The 18103-nt window shown below is 27.0% G+C and overlaps 3 protein-coding genes across 12 annotated transcripts; 1 reads left to right on the top strand and 2 right to left on the bottom strand.

The window, feature by feature from the left end:
• Positions 1 to 766: 766 nt before the first annotated feature.
• LOC118070559 (multidrug resistance-associated protein 5-like) lies at positions 767 to 8686 on the bottom strand. 3 transcript variants are annotated; one of them, XM_035089242.1, is made up of 20 exons: positions 7968 to 8686; positions 7632 to 7765; positions 7371 to 7529; positions 7108 to 7255; positions 6763 to 6996; positions 6512 to 6685; positions 6286 to 6433; positions 6007 to 6155; positions 5736 to 5846; positions 4440 to 4573; positions 3912 to 4367; positions 3686 to 3812; positions 3311 to 3584; positions 3026 to 3213; positions 2620 to 2896; positions 2377 to 2530; positions 2122 to 2250; positions 1771 to 2047; positions 1533 to 1701; positions 767 to 1452 (listed from the first exon to the last, which is right to left on the bottom strand). In XM_035089242.1, exons 2-20 carry the CDS (start codon positions 7721 to 7723, stop codon positions 812 to 814), a joined length of 4041 nt encoding a protein of 1346 aa, XP_034945133.1. In that variant the 5' UTR covers positions 7724 to 7765; positions 7968 to 8686; the 3' UTR covers positions 767 to 811. The 3 variants fall into 3 exon arrangements, with proteins under 3 accessions (XP_034945133.1, XP_034945132.1, XP_034945134.1); XM_035089241.1 differs by lacking the exon at positions 5736 to 5846 and adding an exon at positions 5329 to 5439; XM_035089243.1 differs by lacking the exon at positions 5736 to 5846.
• Positions 8687 to 8785: 99 nt separating this feature from the next.
• On the bottom strand, positions 8786 to 13460 carry glo (glorund). 3 transcript variants are annotated; one of them, XM_035089253.1, is made up of 8 exons: positions 13324 to 13460; positions 12802 to 13073; positions 12507 to 12650; positions 11775 to 11916; positions 10506 to 10681; positions 10229 to 10422; positions 9891 to 10110; positions 9468 to 9556 (listed from the first exon to the last, which is right to left on the bottom strand). In XM_035089253.1, the coding sequence occupies exons 2-8, from the start codon at positions 13058 to 13060 to the stop codon at positions 9468 to 9470; spliced, it is 1224 nt and encodes a 407-aa protein (XP_034945144.1). In that variant the 5' UTR covers positions 13061 to 13073; positions 13324 to 13460. The 3 variants fall into 3 exon arrangements, with proteins under 3 accessions (XP_034945143.1, XP_034945144.1, XP_034945145.1); XM_035089254.1 differs by having other exon boundaries at positions 12802 to 13083; positions 13324 to 13447; XM_035089252.1 differs by lacking the exon at positions 13324 to 13460 and having other exon boundaries at positions 8786 to 9556; positions 12802 to 13060.
• Positions 13461 to 13585: 125 nt separating this feature from the next.
• Lerp (lysosomal enzyme receptor protein) lies at positions 13586 to 18050 on the top strand. Of its 6 annotated transcripts, XR_004690790.1 has the most exons (12): positions 13586 to 13912; positions 14220 to 14460; positions 14523 to 14671; positions 14782 to 15056; positions 15139 to 15274; positions 15422 to 15561; positions 15640 to 15770; positions 15874 to 16124; positions 16698 to 16863; positions 16983 to 17131; positions 17248 to 17359; positions 17461 to 17602. XR_004690790.1 is itself a non-coding variant. In XM_035089246.1 (11 exons), the coding sequence occupies exons 1-11, from the start codon at positions 13844 to 13846 to the stop codon at positions 17808 to 17810; spliced, it is 1800 nt and encodes a 599-aa protein (XP_034945137.1). In that variant the 5' UTR covers positions 13586 to 13843; the 3' UTR covers positions 17811 to 18050. The 6 variants fall into 6 exon arrangements, 5 of the variants coding, with proteins under 5 accessions (XP_034945137.1, XP_034945139.1, XP_034945138.1 ...); XM_035089246.1 differs by lacking the exons at positions 17248 to 17359; positions 17461 to 17602 and adding an exon at positions 17718 to 18050; XM_035089248.1 differs by lacking the exon at positions 17248 to 17359 and having other exon boundaries at positions 17461 to 17611.
• Positions 18051 to 18103: the final 53 nt, after the last annotated feature.

The raw sequence follows: 18103 nt of genomic DNA, 5'->3' as shown, positions 1-18103 counted from the left end.
TATCCTGAAGCTGGCGCGTTGGTACACTTAGCGCCATCAATTAGAATTGTCATTTTAAATTAATATAAAAATCTCGTATTGTTAACTTCCCATTAGGAAGTTATTGTAATTGGGTCGATTGGTGAAATTTGAATTTTCATTTAATCTCCACATTTCAAGATATTTGCAAGCATACTGACATATTTTTAGAATGATGTGTGTGTGTACGTATGTATGTACGGACGTCAGCATTTTTTTCGTTTTCGATATCTTAAGAACGGATCAAGATATCAACTTGAACCAAAATTAATTCGAAAGATATTATTATAAAGAAGATCTGAAAGAAATTTGAACGAATTCGATAGAGCCGTTTTTTTATAACAAAATAACTAATAAAAAAATGAAAAGATTAGCTATTTAAAATACTTTTAAGCCAAACAATAACAATTTCATTTGAAAATTAAGTCGATATTGACTAGACATTATTGTTCACAACCAAATATGACTCTTAACAATTACGCATTGTTTATAACAATATGAATTTGTTATAAACAATTAAAAATTGTATTTATTGAATAAGTAATGTGTATATCACATGTATTTGGATGTTTTCAACAAACATTGATTACAACTATTTAAATTTGTTATAAACAATTACTAATGGGAAGTTCGTCGTGTTAGCACAGACAAAGTATGCTCAGACCTATTTTTTATCTTTTATATTTACAAAAAATAGTATACATATATTTAAACAAAATATAGATTAAAATTAATAAATTATCTAGTATTTTCACCAAATTGATTTTTATTGTATTGAATCACATTTTAACAATTAATAAGCATTGGGATTGTTTTCAGAAGCAATTATCATCTTTGAAAATTCAGAATTTTTATTTTCGAGCAGTTGAGCTGGTGTATTGATTTCTGCAATTTTTCCAGCTTTCAGAACAAGTATACGATCACACGATAAAACATTCTGTAATCGATGAGCAATAATCAACACTGTACAGTCAGAGAATGTTTCTTGAATTGTTGTTTGTACAAGAGTTTCTGTTTGAGGATCTACAGAAGCAGTAGCTTCATCTAAAATTAAAATTTTATTTTTCCGTAAAAGAGCTCGAGCTAAACAAAATAATTGGCATTCACCAATACTCAAATTAGATCCACTAGAATCTACAATCGCGTCTAACTGACCGGGCATAGAAATAACTTTATTCTTTAATTTAGTCTTTTCAAGAGCAATCCAAAGTTCTTCATCTGTTTTGATTTTCCATGGATCCAAATTATATCTTATTGTTCCACTAAAAATCATAGGATCTTGAGGTATGATACATAATTTGTCTCTTAATTTTTGAAGATGAATATTTGAAATATCAATATCATCAACTAATATAGATCCTGTTGAAATTTCTACTAGTCTAAATAATGCAATTATTAAAGAACTTTTTCCTGAACCTGTTCTTCCAACAATTCCTATAAAAATGGATTTAAGACAAATACCATTAACATTCATTTTTATTATATTTTAGTTCCAAATATGGAATTTCATATACCTAATTTTTCTCCCGAATTTACTCGGAATGAAATATCATTTAAAATGGTCGGAGTAGTTGGCTGATATTTCAATGAAACATTTTTAAATTCTATTATGCCATTATTAGGCCAATTGTTATTTGGTACAATTGATGATGGTTTTGTATAATCATCCTCGTTTTTTAGAATCTAAAAAATTTATTTTATTATTATTCAATTTTTGATGAAAATATTAATAATTTTCTGGGCAATACTTACTCTTAAATAAAAGCCTATTTTCTCAACACCAATGAATTTTAATTCTGTTTGAGATAATACTCGAATTGTGTATTGTAAAAAACCAGTCATTTGACCACAAAAAGATAATGCTAGCCCTGCCATCGCTGGTGAGACATCATCTTTTAAAAAAATTATTACTAGCCCAGTACATACATAAGCAATGATTGTAAGAACATCAAATCTTACAGCAGCCCATCGTATCAATACATTGGACATAAAATCACATGTTCCATTTACATCAATAAATCCATAAAATCTAAAATAAAATTATCATAAAAAATAAAAAGTTTCGTTTATCATGATTGTGTAATAGAAAAATATTCGTTTTACCGTCCAACAAAATCTTTTTCTTTTTTAAATGCATGGATAGTATCTAGTCCTTGTAGTGTTGTCGTTGCAAAACTAAAAATAGGAGATCTAGTTGTGCTTTCATGACGTTGTAAATCTCTTAAAGTTTTCCTAAAAAATTTAAATAATTTGCTTTCTTAAAATTTTATTTAACGAATACGGACGTTAATTTTTTATATAATTTATATTTTATTTGGTACTATGAACTATAATAATAATTGAAATTGGACTAAATACCTGAATATTTTACTAAGAAAGTAAAACAAAATACTTAAGAAAATAAAGGGAATGATAAGGTAAGGAAATAAAATACAGATGATTAAAACATTCATTATTCCATGGAACATGTTATGCAATACAATTTCTAAAGCAAGAGGTAGTGAACCATCAACTAAAAAAGATAATAATGTAGTCATATTGCTATTGATTAATGCAAATGATTACATGTATGTATTGTAATAATACAAAAATATCACTTACGATCGCTCATGTCCCGACTAAAAATATTTTGTATTCGTCCTTTTGGAGTAATTTCAAAAAATTGCATTGTTGTATTGAGGATTATTTTAAATAATTTATTATGTAATGTAGATGATGCATTTAATGCAACGTGAGTTAATGTAAATCCTCGAAGAATACTCGATCCTATGATAGCAAATATACATGCTGCATAGATACTTTGATAATACCCTAGATCAGGGTTGTCTAAAATATTATTTGAGATAATGGTTTCATTTCCAACTAAAATAGTAGCGCCCTAATATTTAGAGATTGTTGAAAAAAACAAACAACTACATATTATTCTTTCAATTCTCATTTGAATTTAAAAAGTTCTTTTACTATATAAAATTGATTATTTGTAGTCATAATAATATTCAACACTTACCCCACTTCCAGCTTTGATCCAATAGGCTAACCACCAATTACTAAACAATACACAGCTAGTATTCAACAAAACATTAGCTAATACGATGGCACCAATAAAAAAACCACCCATTGAACTAATGTAAAGAAGGTACGTATGTAATTTTATCGTTCCTTCTTCCATTCTTTCTGGTGCAATAAGTTTTCCATCTATGAATTATAATTATTATTAATTTACCGTTATATAGTTGAAGTCTATATTTGAAATACACGAGTTTATTATTAAGTATTAAATAATATTAATTACCAGCAATATTTTTATTCTCATTAAGTTCTTCATTAGTATCTGTTTGATAATTTTCGTTGACAATCAATTCATTATTACTATCATCATCATCATCTGAATAATCATTGGACATTCTATTGAACATCTTTTCATGATTATTTAAATTATAATTGGCGGTAATATTTTTGACCATTGAAGCATATTCTTTACCAGCTTGAATCAATGATATATGATCACCTTGCTCTACAATACGACCATTACTCATCATATAAATTTGATCACAACGACTGAGATACTAGAAAAATAAATAATTGGAACTAATTTCATATATTATCATAAAAATGCAGATTAAGTGAATAAAATCTACTAATATTTGTAATATACACAGTTACTAACCGATATTTGATGGGTAACAAGTATAATAGTTTTGTCTTTTAATGCATCTTGAATTAGATTTTCAAAAATATACCATCCGACATTGACATCAACTGCACTAAATGGATCATCGAGAAAATAAATATCTCTGAAAAGTAAAAAAAAATATACTGATAAAATCAAAATAATACCTTATAAAAATAAATCTGTTTTATATGATATATTACAAAAAAAAAGGAAAACATACTGATTAGCATAATAAGCTCTAGCGAGTGCTACTCTTTGCTTCTGTCCACCAGATAAATTAACTCCACGTTCCCCAATTTCAGTCTCATCAGCAGCAGGCAGTGAATCTAAATCATCTTGTAAACAGCATAAAACAATTGCTGCATAGTAACGTTGAGCATCGAATTTATTACCAAATAAAATATTTTCTCTAAAAGTAGCATTTAAAATCCATGCTTGTTGACTAACATAAGCACAGGTACCGTCTCTAAAGACTTTACCGGTTGATATGCGTAATTGACCTAAGGCAGCTTTTAAAAGACTAGTTTTTCCACATCCAACATGACCACAAATTCCAATTAACTTAGACTTTGATATCTCTAAATTAATATCACTTAAAATCTCAATACGTTTTGGTATAAGTGATTCTATTTCATTTTTTTCCAAGTCTTGATTTTCATCTTTGGATTTCAATCTTCTACGAGTTAAAATATATAATAATTGAATGATTAAAAGAAAAATAATAGGTTCATAAATTAAAAATAATTACTTATAGTCAATGTCTATTTTCAAATCTGATGAATCGAAGTCACAAACAAATGATCCATTCATAATCGACAACGCTTGAGACTTCACGATTGGCTTTTGAATAACGCAGTTACTTTCTTCCATACTCAAGACACTCTACGAAAATAGAATTTGAATTAATTTATGTTTTAAATGCTAACATTAACATCTAATTTATTTGCTAATAAATTGTTATTTTATTTTTAATGTTAAAGATACTTTGACTACTAATGTACAAATACTGTGAAAGCAAGCTCGTAGATAGCAAAAAGATAAATATTTTATTGGATGCTGTTATGTGAAAAGTATTTACAAAGCTTAAATTGTTGCAGTAAATATTAACGAAATGCTATCATTTTAAATATTTATTGTAGTCATGAAATTGAGATTCATTAAAAATAATTCTAAGAGAAATTTGTCAATAATTTATGATACTTTAATGAATGGTACATAAATATTATTCAGATTAAATTGATTTTTTATTAAAAATATGACAAAAAGATTTATGCCAACTCACAATATATTAGCTATCTGTCATGCATGCATATGAATAATATATTTTTAATATCTTTATAGAACCATTGATCTTGACATCACTTGTAACAAAGCGCATAAAGCTTACTTGATAAGACATGACTGTATAAAATTCTGCAAAGTCAATAGAAAAAATAGTATGTCATCATTTAGAGTATCTAATGGAGTATGATCTGGTATTCATTTTAAAGATTTTAAGTAAATTAATAATAAATGAAATTGAGAAATGGATCTATTTTCAATTAGTTTTATAAATAAGAAAAACTCAAAAATTTATTTATCGAGAATGAAAAGATAAATCTTATTGCTTTAGTATAAATACTAATGAAACTAAGCACCTTTATTCTAGTAAAAGAAAGTCTTGCATTTATAATAGATGTTATTGCCACTTCAAAGAATGAAATCATGTGTCGAGCCTGCGAATTCAAAAGTAGCAAGATTGGAAATACCTGAAAATAAGGTAATTAATGTATCTACAATTGACACTATTTGTAATAATCATTTATATACTGATGTAACTATTGGTGTAATCAACATTGTGTTTCTACTATAAATCCTATTATATTTTAATATAAAAGATATTTTTACTAAAATTAAAAGTTATACTTTTAAAATTACCAAGTTAAAAGTTATTTTCTAAATTAATGTAAATTTATTCTTCAATTAATGTGATTGTTCATTGAAAGCATAATAAACCGTAAGCTAAAAAGAAGTAAAAACATAAAATAAAAACTATTAAAAGAACCTTCATTCGTTCAAATGAAATATTAGTTTCAATGATTTGTCTTGGTCCTTCTCTGTAGGCTGAAAGACAATTCTTCATTTGATTTATAAAAATTGTTATGATCGGAAAAGCCTGTAATTCACATTTTCAATCAAATAATACAAAATCTGTATAATTATTTTCAATGAATTTTCGAAAAACTTTAAAGTTAAGTAATAATTATTGTTTTGAATAAATAATGAAATAAGAAGAACAAATGTTAACTATTAAACAAACAATAGTTTCATGTTACCTGAGCCGCATTTAAACTATGACCTCCGGCTACGTGGACAGAAAACGTAATTATTCCGGCAATTATCGGAAGTGTACTTGTTAAAGAAGAACCATAACTCCTCGTAATGCACATTTTTTCTAGCCAAATTCTTTCTTTTTGACGAAGTTCTAAACAATAAAAATTATAAATAATCTATTATTCATACATAAATAAATAATGGATTCGTAAAAATCGAGCTTTTATGTAATTTTTTGTTATTGTAAATGGCATGTAAAAAAAATAATGTTTTCTTTTTACCCAAAAGATTCATGCTAAAAGGATCCTCCCATGCGTACATTTTAATTAACTTGATACACATCAACATCTCATTTATAATAGAGACTCTTTTGTCAGATAATTGAATGCTTTTTTTCTTAAAGTAACCATTGAGTCGAGATATTAAATACTGAAGATAATAATAATTGTCGTCGTTGTTATTATAAAATTAAAATAAAATAGTTTACTAAAATTAATCATTATTTACCTGAAGAGGATAAAATAAAAAGAAAAATGAAAATCCCACCAATGCCATAGGACTTAATACAAGGACAATATAGATAAAAATTAATATTGTCACAATTAATCCAGCACCCATCATTGGTATATATATACAAAGATCATAGACACTTTGTCCATCATTAGCCATCATATTAATCAGCTTAAGAAAGATTTAATTTATATCAATCAGTAGTATTTCTATTTTCGTTTTATAAACGATCAGTTTAGTTTACATACTTTGCCTGAATTCCTATTATTTATATTATTTGTTTTTATGAGCTTTTTGTACATAATAGTAATAAAAGCTGACTTCATTCTTAAACCAGTTCTATAGCAAGTGTTCCAACCCCAATTAAAGAATGAAATTTTCAAAATATCCGCAATCATCAAAAAAAATACCCACATTAATCCAGTTGATATCGATTTCTCTGAAGATTCTACATTCTCTAATATCCTCCTCATTACTAAAGCCTGTAGTGATAGAATTTATGATTGATAATTTGTAAGATTGTTATGTATTACATAAATAATATAAATTTTTTGTAAATAAATATTAAGATAAATTGAAGAAGACATAAGTACAGGTCCAAAAAATCCTAAAGTTATTGAACAACTGAACATGAGAGCAGCCACAAATATTCTTGTTCTAATAAATTTCCATGCTGCTCTGGAAAATGAAGCTCCGGTTAAACTATGTTGAATTACTTCATCATTCCACAACGATTCTAATCTAAAAAATAGATGATAAAGATTTCTAGTTAAATAATAACTTGTTTCTTACGTTCGATACGTGTGTATATAAATATTAATTACTAACAAATAAATGATTGAATTATGTTAATTACCTTTTAGCATTATGATTGGCAGTATCAAAAGGAGAAGGTTTTGGTAAATCAGCTAAAGTAATACCTTTACGATATGAAATCCATAAATATTTAGATATCCACGAATTAGAAATGGTTGAAAAAAACCCGGCTTTATCAATAGGCATTTCTTCATCTGACCTGAATAAATATTATATTTTTTATTTTTTTAATAATTTAATTTTTTGATGCTCAATTTAGTAATATCATCAAACAATTTATAAAATAGTAATTAATACATACGTTTTTACCAAACGAAATGGAATAAGATTTTTAAGCGCATTATGATATCGAGATAATTTTCGACTTCGTCTGTATTCATTTTTGATCATCATGATTTTGTTTTTTTTTTTTTTTGAAATAAATTATTTAAAAATCTGTGAAACAAATGCAAAATAATGAAAAGAAAAACAAACGTAAGTAATAGAGACAATAAAAAATTCCAAATTCATGTTATTTTCAGTTTAATATTAAATGTAATTACTCACATATTGTGTGTAAAGTATTTTTATCTCTGGTAACAAAATAGACTGATGTCCAAAAAATAATTATTTTATTTTTGTCCGAAAACAGTCTTACCTGTTTAATGATATGAATGAATCGTCCTTGGCTTCAGTTTCATCAATTATCATGTTAAAACAGCTTCATAGTTTCTACTTTAAAGTGGCATTGAACTGAACTCAAGTGTACTGATAGAAGATAATTTTTAAATTCAATGACAGTCAACTCCTGTGTGAGTCATTGTCAGCTGTTCACCATTTCACTTTAATTAAATGTATTTAAAGTAATTGAAACAAACTTTTTAGTTCATTGATTAACAGTATATAATACAAAATTTTTAAAAGTTGACTTAAACACTCACTAAAAGACCAAGCTAAATGGTAAAATGATTGAACATACTTCAATTGCTTATCGTCTAGAAACTCTTATCACGATTAGAGGCCGTTTAACAACTTTTAATCCCACTGAATGCATGTTTCGGCTAATAATTCTTATCTTCTATCATTGTTAAAATGATATTGTTATCTACATGTCAGTTGTGGATGTAACTTTTCTTGATGACAGCGAAGTAAAATTTGACAAAAATTTTCCATTGGTTAGTTCTTCGACTAGTGTATTCCCCTTCTTCTCGTTATTCGCCTTACATTATACTGTATATCTCTGATTGGATTCTATCATACATTCTTTCACTTCATGCATACCAGTGCACTCTCATTTAAATAAATACTAGTTATATTAAGTTTACTGATTAATTATTGCCAAATGGAATCGAAATAGTTAAACGAGATGGTTTATATTTCGAAGTTTCTTTTTATTATCACCATTTCGAAATACAATACACAAAAATTTACTTCCATATAAATTTCAATGATATTAATATTAACTTAAACCATCAATTCAATAACTATTTTGTCAAATTTTATTTTTTTATTGTACAAAATATATTTAAAATTTATTGATTGCGCACTTGGCACTCAACGCCTTTGAGAAACACAGTTTTTTTAATAAAAACTAGAATGATATTTTGAAAACTTTGGCATTTAAGTTTTCATGACTGTTGTTATTTATATTTCATGATATTTACTACTTTATTTTAGCAATTAAAATTTCATTTAATTATTATATCATGATAGATTTTACAAAAAGCAATCTTTCAATTGTTCTTTACTGATTTTACGTATTCAATAAAACTACCAATTAAAAGTTTCATTACTTAAGCCTGAGAATATTTTGATATAAGTATTGTAGTTATTAATGATACGTTCTATTTTTCATTATTTTTAGTATTTTAACATTTTTTTTATGTCATAGTATTGTGATGTTTTCGTATACTTTATATACGTTTTGAATTACAGTGTATAATTCTTACAATTAGAAGATCATTTTATCTTCTCATTATTATTATACTACATTAGTATTTGTTATAAATGAAAATGAATACCTTGAAATGATTATTTTTGTTTTTTAACTTCTAAACCAAGAAATAAATCAATTTGTCAACAAGAAATGTTATATTAGAAAATTTCTCTTAATATTAATTTATCAGTGATTGTCTTGGTGAAAACCGTGAGACCTGTCTCAGAAACTGTTGTAATTATTTCCACCAAGTTGACTATTGTAACCACGATTGTTTGGAGAATATCCTGGCCTGAAATTGTTTCCTAATCCTAAAAACAGAATAAATCATAAAAAAAAAATATCGAAACAATCGATTAATTTATTTTATAATTTAATAAAATAGTATTCATAATGAATAATAGTGAATTTTAATGAGAAAAAGATATTTAAATAGTTCATATGAAAAATTTTTAATGTTTTATGACTCATAAATTGAAAGATTCAAATCACTTGGTCAATTTAATTTATTATCAGTAAATTCAATAGGAACTTTCTAATCAATATTAAATTTAAAAAATATACGTTGAATTTTTTCTTTAAATTGATGATACTTATATTTTTGGTACATACTGATTTAACTTGACTTTTTTTTATATACATTACCTCCACAAAAATTGCCGATTCCACCTAACGACATTCCTCCTGATCCGATTGATGAATTTAAAAACAATTCAATGTATCTATGAGACATATGACTTTTATCCTTGGACATGGCTTTAACAGCATCTTCATGAGTTGCAAATTCTACATCAGCTTCACCTGATGCTCTTCCATTATTTTCAAGGATTATTCTAATATTCACAGGTATCAATGGTCTAAAAAACTAAAATAGAAATTTATTTCATTTTTTTTTTTTTTTTTGAAAAGTGTCAATTTATAATAGTCATTAAAAATTTATTTAACAAAAGAAATTAATATTTAAGATAAATAAATAAACTTACGTCTGCAATATCTTGTTCAGTAGCTCTGAAAGGCAATCCTCTCATGTGAACGCAATGTATTCCGGAATTTCCTCCCCAATTATCATTATTTCCTCGATAATTGCCACCTTTCATATCCATATTATTTCTCATTCCCATGCCACCTCCTCGAGATCCAAAGTTATTTGAATTACCCCATGGACCACCATCAAAATCTAAATCATTTAACATGAAAAAATGACCAAATAAATTTTGTCATAAACATTAATAATAGAAGAATTATATAACGTTAATGTACCTCTATTCCGAGCATTTCTATTGTTGCTATTGAAACGATTCATGCCACCAAATCGATCTCTTTGATCATAAGGTGCGGGTCGTTGATTGAATCCACCGCCCATAGGACCACCTCGCATTTTTGGGCCAATACTTGCACGAACTTCGGATAAACTGCTCCGAAATATTTCGATATATCTGTCAAATGAATTATTTTATAAACTAATGTACAATGTAGTTGAATTAAATATTATACGTAAAAATTGATATTCAGTTAACATTTAAAATAATTTCCAGATATTTAGTAATTATTCGTTCAGATTAAAAATAGAAATTTAAATGATTATAAGTCTTTAAATTCAGTAATAAAATATTTTAGATTCACTGAGCTTCTGTAATTGATTATTATACATATAAAAATTTCATTAATAACATATTATTTGAACAAATGCACTTTCTACATAAAACGACCATTTTTAGTTATTGACAATGACTTAATAAAATGAAATTTATACTGAAATTATATTATTAGTTAAATTTAATAATTATATCCAGTAATACAAATGTTTATAAAAATGTATTCCATATTAATGAAATAATTCGCTAAGTACAAAAGGAGACTCTACTACTAACGAATAAATAAAAAACTTTTTCGTTATCAATTCTATTTATTTTTTGATTCATTTGAGCAACTTTGAAGTTCTGATAAACAGTTTGTATTATTTTTAAAATAAAAAACGAAAGAATATGAAATAGTTGACATTATTTTTTTAGTAATCTGATAATTTTCGAATAATGTACCGTTTATGTTGAAAGAGCAGTTGCTACATCAAAATAATCATAATGTTGGTGGTGTTTACTACCTCAGTAGTGCCCACCCATCCATGATGAAAAGCCTTTGGATAGCCCAACCCACCTCCCATGGGATTCGGTGACGATGTAAGGGGGTACCACCCGCCCGGCACCCACCCAGAGGTTTCAGTCGGGCCAACAGTACTTTTTGCTTATTTCAACACCTTTTTCTCTTATTTTTTTACCAAAATGATCTACTTTCGACCGATATTAAACATCTTAGATACATACTTTAATAATTTACTTCCAACAGAAGAAAAAATAAATGGAATAATAAATCATAAAAAATAGATTTTGTATATATAAAATAATTAATAATGTTTATAATAATATCCTATGTAACCAAAGTAAGGATGTAATAAATACTAAATTACATTTAATGAAAGTTAAATTGGTAAATCATAAATATACCCAAACCCATCTAGAATCAGTGCCCCACCTGTGTCCTATCTTTTCCTTGTGTTTCTGAAGGGCGCGCTCCGCGACATCTTTGTTAACAAATTGAACGTAAGCCTCCCCAGTACTGCGGCCCGTGTAGCTGTCTGTTGGTAGCGAAATCCCGTTCGGCAATATCTCCAACCCTGACCCACACATAATCAAACAACCATATTGTAGCGACATACCCATTAGATTAAAAAAAAACAGTTGCAAGTTGGAATAATGGAAGCCTAATTATTTTGATTATTTATTCATAATTTCTAAATTTATTTGCTGAAAAAGGTTCCTCAATTGTCAAATTATGACATTTTTTATTCTCTTTTTATTTATACATGCTATCGTATTCTCTGAATAATATTAAATATAAAAACTGGTGATTACATCCAAAACAAATCAACAGCATTACCAAACCAGCTTAATAATAATTCTTTTTTATATGAGTCTTAAGCTTTTTTAAATTTATCTAGGCCATTAGTTAATTGTCAAAAGCAATCATGCTGCTTACAAGACACCAATTTCAAACATTTACAATTTGAAAGTAAATCGATTTTGAAAAGGCTTTTTCACAGTGAATTAAGTAATGTTACCATTTACAATATTATTATTTACGAATTTAATATGTAAACTATTGGAATTGAATTTTTAACTTGGAGTGAAATTGAGAAGATACGTTCTTAATGGGTTGAATTTGATAAAAATATTTTATGTACACAAAAATATCGTTCCATCATACCTGAGAAAAATTGTGCTATTTCTTCTTTAGAACAACCAAAAGGTAAGCCTCTTAGTCTAACACATCCATCATCCATTGCATTTTCTAGATTGAGACCACTTCTTTTTACAACCCATTCCATTTCACTTCTTCTCGCTTTGAAAACTGTGCGATTCAGAAAATAAAACCAAAATTAATTAGTTGATAATTTGTTGACAATAAGTTGACAAAGTGTTGATATAAATTTCTAAAATAGTGTATTATGATGAAACCATTATTTTTATGATTAAAATATAATCACATCATGATCATTTACCTTCAATGTAACGATGTCCCATATGATCTCTGTCACGTTTGCAAGCTTTTTCAATATCCTCTTCGGTTTCCATTTCAATATAAGCTTCTCCGCTAGGACGACCCTCTCGTGACATAGTCATATGAATTCCGGCTTTTCCATGGCAAATACGGCAATCACTAAAAAATTTCATGATTTCGTCCACCGTAGTAGACCATGGCAAACCCCTCAACTTTACCACATAACCTTCTTCTTCATGATCTCCGTTACCGTTTGACATGTTTCTAGTATTTCTAAAAGAAACTTATAAATCAATTTATGATTGTGAAGTAATCTTTTGATAATAAATATATTTTGATAACTCTTGAATGTTTACAAAAACAATAAATAATCAAGCAAATTGACGCTAGCAGTCACATTTTTTCAAACTCGAATTATTTAAAAAAATGGATTACAATTAATAAATATAATCATTTTAAAGAGTAGAATAATATAATTATTATAAAAAAATAAAATAAGTTTATAAAAATGATATTTAATTACTTCAATCTCCGATTATCGACCACAATTCGTCACAGTGCGTCACTGACAACGCTCACAACTAACCTAGAAAATGGCTGCCATTATACCATCATGGCGTCAGTATCTTGTCGGAAATAACCTAGCTTTAATTATGAACCCATTATCAACAATCATACAGAATTGTACTTGAAAATACGCAATTCTATATAGAAATTTATTTACATAATATTTTTGAAAAATTACTTTAACAATAAAAAGCAAATACTAAACATTATTGTGAAACAGTAGACATACTTATCTTAATAACTTAGTTTAATAATAACTGTCATACGTTTTCGATTTTTTTAGATCAACTCGTAAAACCGTCATTTCCTTTGTTCGATTCATTGTTTCTGATTGGTTGAAACATCATTGGCGGTGTAGATCGACATGTAAGAGGTGTTTAGAAGTAAATTTAAGTGAATCTAGCTGTATAGTAATATGAATAAAATCTTTATTAAAACTAAAATTTATTAGTAAAAATTGTAATTAATAAGGAATTATGTGGTATTCAAAAACTTTCTCCTCATCAGCTACAATATTCATTTGTCTACATTTCTGTTATAGCAAGGTAAAATTTTAGATTAATAATTGATATGCACATTCAGAATAACATTAAAATAAACACATAACTAACATATATATATATATAGCATATGTAGCATGATTAATCTTTACAGCTGTATTATCTGAAAATAATTCCTAGAACTTCACTGCAAAGTTTGTAATATAATTCTGAGAAAAGTATGAAATAACCTCTATCATTTACATATCAGTTTCTTTTGCCAACTCAATTATCTTAAACTCAATTATTGATTTTATACAATTAACTATTTATTTAGTACGGTGTATTAATTACATTTGTATTTCTATCGTAGGAATCTTCGTCAAAAGAAATTCCACGAATTGATGAGCATGATCCATGTTTATACGTAAATAATCAAATAGGTGGTATTGACTTCGATTTTACAAATTTATCAAATGTAGAGCATGTAATTCGCCTGAAAAATTCTAAAGAAAAAATCAGTTTACAATTGTGTAAAGAACCTTTGAAAAACTTATGCAATAATAGACATGCTTACGTTTGTTTTCATCGAGGAAATAAAGAAATAGTTTTAGGTACATAGATTTAAAAATAATACTTAAAGATTTGAAGATTTAAGCGATCTTTTCTTCATCAGGAAATAAACCTCAGTACAATGATATCGATGGTAAAATGACTTTTAATTATATCGGCGAAAGCTGTAAAAATGATAAACCTTATACGCTTAATATTGTGATGATATGCGATTTTAAAAAAACTAATTCAGAACCCGAAATTCATTTCCATGTAAGTAATTAATAAATAATATAAAACTTTCTATTCATTAAAACAGTTGAATCTATTCTCATTAAATCGGATTTTTATTTTAATTATCATTATTACTATTGTTGATGTAGTCGGACGACCAATGTGCAATTGAAATGATTTGGAGAACAATTTCAGCATGTGGTGTGCCTCCAATGGAAAAACCCTTCATTGACTGTACTGTTACTGATGATGCTGGAAATTTTTATGATTTAAGCAGTTTAACGAAATATTCTGATAATTACATAGTTCCCATCGATGAAAATACTTCAATTATTCTAAATGTTTGTCATCCAATAGTTTATGGTAACGGAGCAGTTTGCCGATATTCATCAAGTGTATGTTTAAGACATTCACTCAATATGAGGTATGATTATTTAATAAATTTACGTATGAGTAAATCAAGAAAAAATAATTAAAAAATGTTTATACAAAAGATAATCTTACAGCTATGTTAATCTTGGCGACGTAAGTTCACCAACTATAAACAAAAATAAAATTCAATTGAACAATACGAATGGAAATTTGTGTCGAGGGCAAGCGGCTTTTACTTTAATATCATTCATCTGCGATGAAGAATCAGGCGTAAATTGAATTATTTCACTATTCTAATTATAACAATAATAGAAATTTAGTAGAAATTAATTTATCAGTAGAAAAAATTTATTTATATTAAATTTTGAAAAACTATATTTTCAGCGATAAATGTTAAAAATGAATCTTTTATTTTAGGATAATACCATTGAACTTACTGGGGTTGAAAGAAATTGTCGATATAATTTATTATGGAAAACTAATGTCGTGTGTAGAAAAAAACCTAGATTTAAAATGGAAGATAAGTGTATAGCTTTTGATCCGGTTACTAAAATGAAGTACGTAGAACAGTTTTAAAATTCCTGCTATTTTCCATCTATTAACTTGGAAGTTTTATTTCCTTTGAATTTTAATAGATATGATTTAAAATCGTTAATGATAAAAGACCAAATTTTGGAAAGTTCTGGAGGAATCCATTATAAGTTAAGAGTTTGTGCACCCTTACTAAATAATTCTTGCCAATCAGATGTGCTTAAAGCAGATGCAGGTTGGTTTTTTGCATTTTTTGAAATATTTATACGTTATTATTTAAAACATTGAGATAAGACAGTTTACATAAGACTGACGAAAAATTTATATGGGACTTTTAGGTGTTTGTTCAGCTCAGAACTTAATTATTGGTGGAAAAGCTAATTCGAACTTTTTCTGGTCAGCTCACGGTCCATATCTCAATTACACAGATGGATCGCCTTGTGGAAATCAGAATCGTCGCTACACATTGATTCATTTTAGCTGTGAACGTGATAAATCGAAAAACGTGCCAACAATTGTTGAAGATAAAGCATGCCACCTTATTATTCAATGGAATACGTCACTCGTTTGTAATGACAAATCGATAAAAGTGAGTAAAACGAATAACAACTGTGCGTAATTAAGTAAGCTTCATTTAGAGAAAAAATATTTAGAGAATATAATACAAAATAGCATTTATTCAGAGTTTAACCAGGTTAAAAAAGATGAATTATCTCATCAAACATACGTATTCATATTAAGATACGCTTTTAGCTCAGAATCCAAATCTTCGGTCAACCCAATATCTCCATACAAAATAACAATGACTCGGGCTCTACCTTCATTGAGAGCTTGACGATGAGCAGCACGGAATTCTAATCGTCCCCAAACATTCTCTAAAAAGTTTGATGCCTTTTTCCTATTACCTATTTAAACTGATACAGAAGCTAATTTTATAATCAGACTAATTCCTACGATTATAATTATTATTTCTGATAAAGATTTATAATACTTTATTATTACAATAGATTTTCTTAATTACTTCAAATGTGTCAAACATAATTTCAATGAGTTATTGAAATAATTGTGTTAAAAATATACCTTCTAATGGCGATCTATCTCAATCAATTAAAATTTATTATCAGATGCCTAAAATATGAAGACTTGTATTTCAATGTTTCAGTATTTGCTACCTGAAGAACAAACAGAAATACCTAAAACTAAATTCTCTGAATTAGATCGAAACAAAAAAAAAATAATCAATGAATCTATATCCTCTACATCTACTATTCCACTTGAAAGTTCAAAAGCACCTGATATAATTGATGAGTCTAATGAAACGGTTTATGGTAAGTATCATGCTGTAAAAATATCTAAATATTTATAGATATATTCATAATTATTTGATTTTTTATTCTTTTAATAACAAAATAAATTCTCTATTTGACCCAGCTTAATTTGTTTTAAGTTTCCGTAGTAACAATTAGTGTCTTACTTGCTATATGTGGATCATTTGTGGTACTTTACTTACTAAATTCACGAGTGAGAGGATGTATTAATTCTTCGTGTTGTTCACGATGGTTTAAAAAATCGAACATTCGTATGCAGTATTCTAAGGTATTTATTCACTTTTTATTCATGCATGTTGATATTGAGAATAGAATGAATGACTATTCTCGTTGTAAGTGTTTATGCAATTATTTTTCATGCTTATATAAGCCTTGTATCATAAGGTGGTAACACTAAGAGAAGATAATGGTTCTCTATATAATTTAAATAAACTTGCATAGGAATGATTTACTATTCGATCATTAACACAATTCATTAATATTTTTTGCAAGCATGGTGAGTGTTGCTACATTCTTTACATTTTCATTTCTTTTTTTTTTTGTTTGCTAATTTTTAAAATGTATTTTTTATTTTGGTTTTATTCTATTCTATTTCAGGGGTTGGTTGAAGACATCTTTTGATTTGTGATTATTATTCTTTAAAGTATCTTTTTTATTGCATTTTGGTCTGAATAACATTAACCATTTTTGAGTTTTATGCAATTTTATAATTATCATATGAATTATTTAAGTAGTCAGCAATCATCATTCAATTTGAAACATATAATGAATTTTTGTACCATTCAGTTTCATTAATAAAAATAATTATAAACTTCATATAGATTGATTTAATTTTTAAACTATATAAATTATAGATCAATACCGGTCCAGAAATGGATTCATTACTGGATGCGCCCGATACACGCTGTCAATCAGAAGACAGTGATGATGATTTATTACGACTATGAGAATGAATAAAATTTATTTATTACCTGTGCATCTAGATATCAAAAAAAAAATCTTTCCATGACTTCTGCAATTGAGAAATAAATCTTGTTAGTTATTTTTCGTAAATTCTTAAAAATTTTATTAATTTGGAAAAATACTATTATATCATAACTACTGTTAACTCTCATTTCATCAAAATGAAACTTCTAAAGCTTAGATTAATTCATTTTCCTTCATTTTAATAAAAACAAAAAAAAATTATGCATCGTCAAATAATCTACTTTATTATCAGAAATATATTTTCCTGCGTGAG

Source organism: Chelonus insularis, unplaced genomic scaffold, assembly GCF_013357705.1.
Source record: "Chelonus insularis isolate UGA/USDA-ARS -01 unplaced genomic scaffold, ASM1335770v1 contig_64_pilon, whole genome shotgun sequence".
Taxonomy (NCBI): Eukaryota; Metazoa; Arthropoda; class Insecta; order Hymenoptera; family Braconidae; genus Chelonus; species Chelonus insularis.
The sequence above is the reverse complement of the archived record's forward strand: the minus strand, read 5'-3'. Positions and strand labels throughout refer to the sequence as shown.

What these genes read in the sequence shown, in the direction of transcription:
- LOC118070559 (XM_035089242.1), bottom strand. Translation starts at nt 7,723, where the DNA reads ATGATGATCAAAAATGAATACAGACGAAGTCGAAAATTATCTCGATAT. An exon ending in AGAGCTTATTATGCTAATCA is followed by an intron (nt 3,813 to 3,911) that starts GTATGTTTTCCT and finishes TTTACTTTTCAG; the next exon opens with AGATATTTATTTTCTCGATG. An exon ending in TGAGAATAAAAATATTGCTG is followed by an intron (nt 3,214 to 3,310) that starts GTAATTAATATT and finishes TATAATTCATAG; the next exon opens with ATGGAAAACTTATTGCACCA.
- glo (XM_035089253.1), bottom strand. Translation starts at nt 13,060, where the DNA reads ATGTCAAACGGTAACGGAGATCATGAAGAAGAAGGTTATGTGGTAAAG. An exon ending in GGGACATCGTTACATTGAAG is followed by an intron (nt 12,651 to 12,801) that starts GTAAATGATCAT and finishes TGAATCGCACAG; the next exon opens with TTTTCAAAGCGAGAAGAAGT. An exon ending in AATCGGCAATTTTTGTGGAG is followed by an intron (nt 9,557 to 9,890) that starts GTAATGTATATA and finishes TTCTGTTTTTAG; the next exon opens with GATTAGGAAACAATTTCAGG.
- Lerp (XM_035089246.1), top strand. Translation starts at nt 13,844, where the DNA reads ATGTGGTATTCAAAAACTTTCTCCTCATCAGCTACAATATTCATTTGT. An exon ending in TGTGCTTAAAGCAGATGCAG is followed by an intron (nt 15,771 to 15,873) that starts GTTGGTTTTTTG and finishes TGGGACTTTTAG; the next exon opens with GTGTTTGTTCAGCTCAGAAC. An exon ending in GTAATGACAAATCGATAAAA is followed by an intron (nt 16,125 to 16,697) that starts GTGAGTAAAACG and finishes TCAATGTTTCAG; the next exon opens with TATTTGCTACCTGAAGAACA.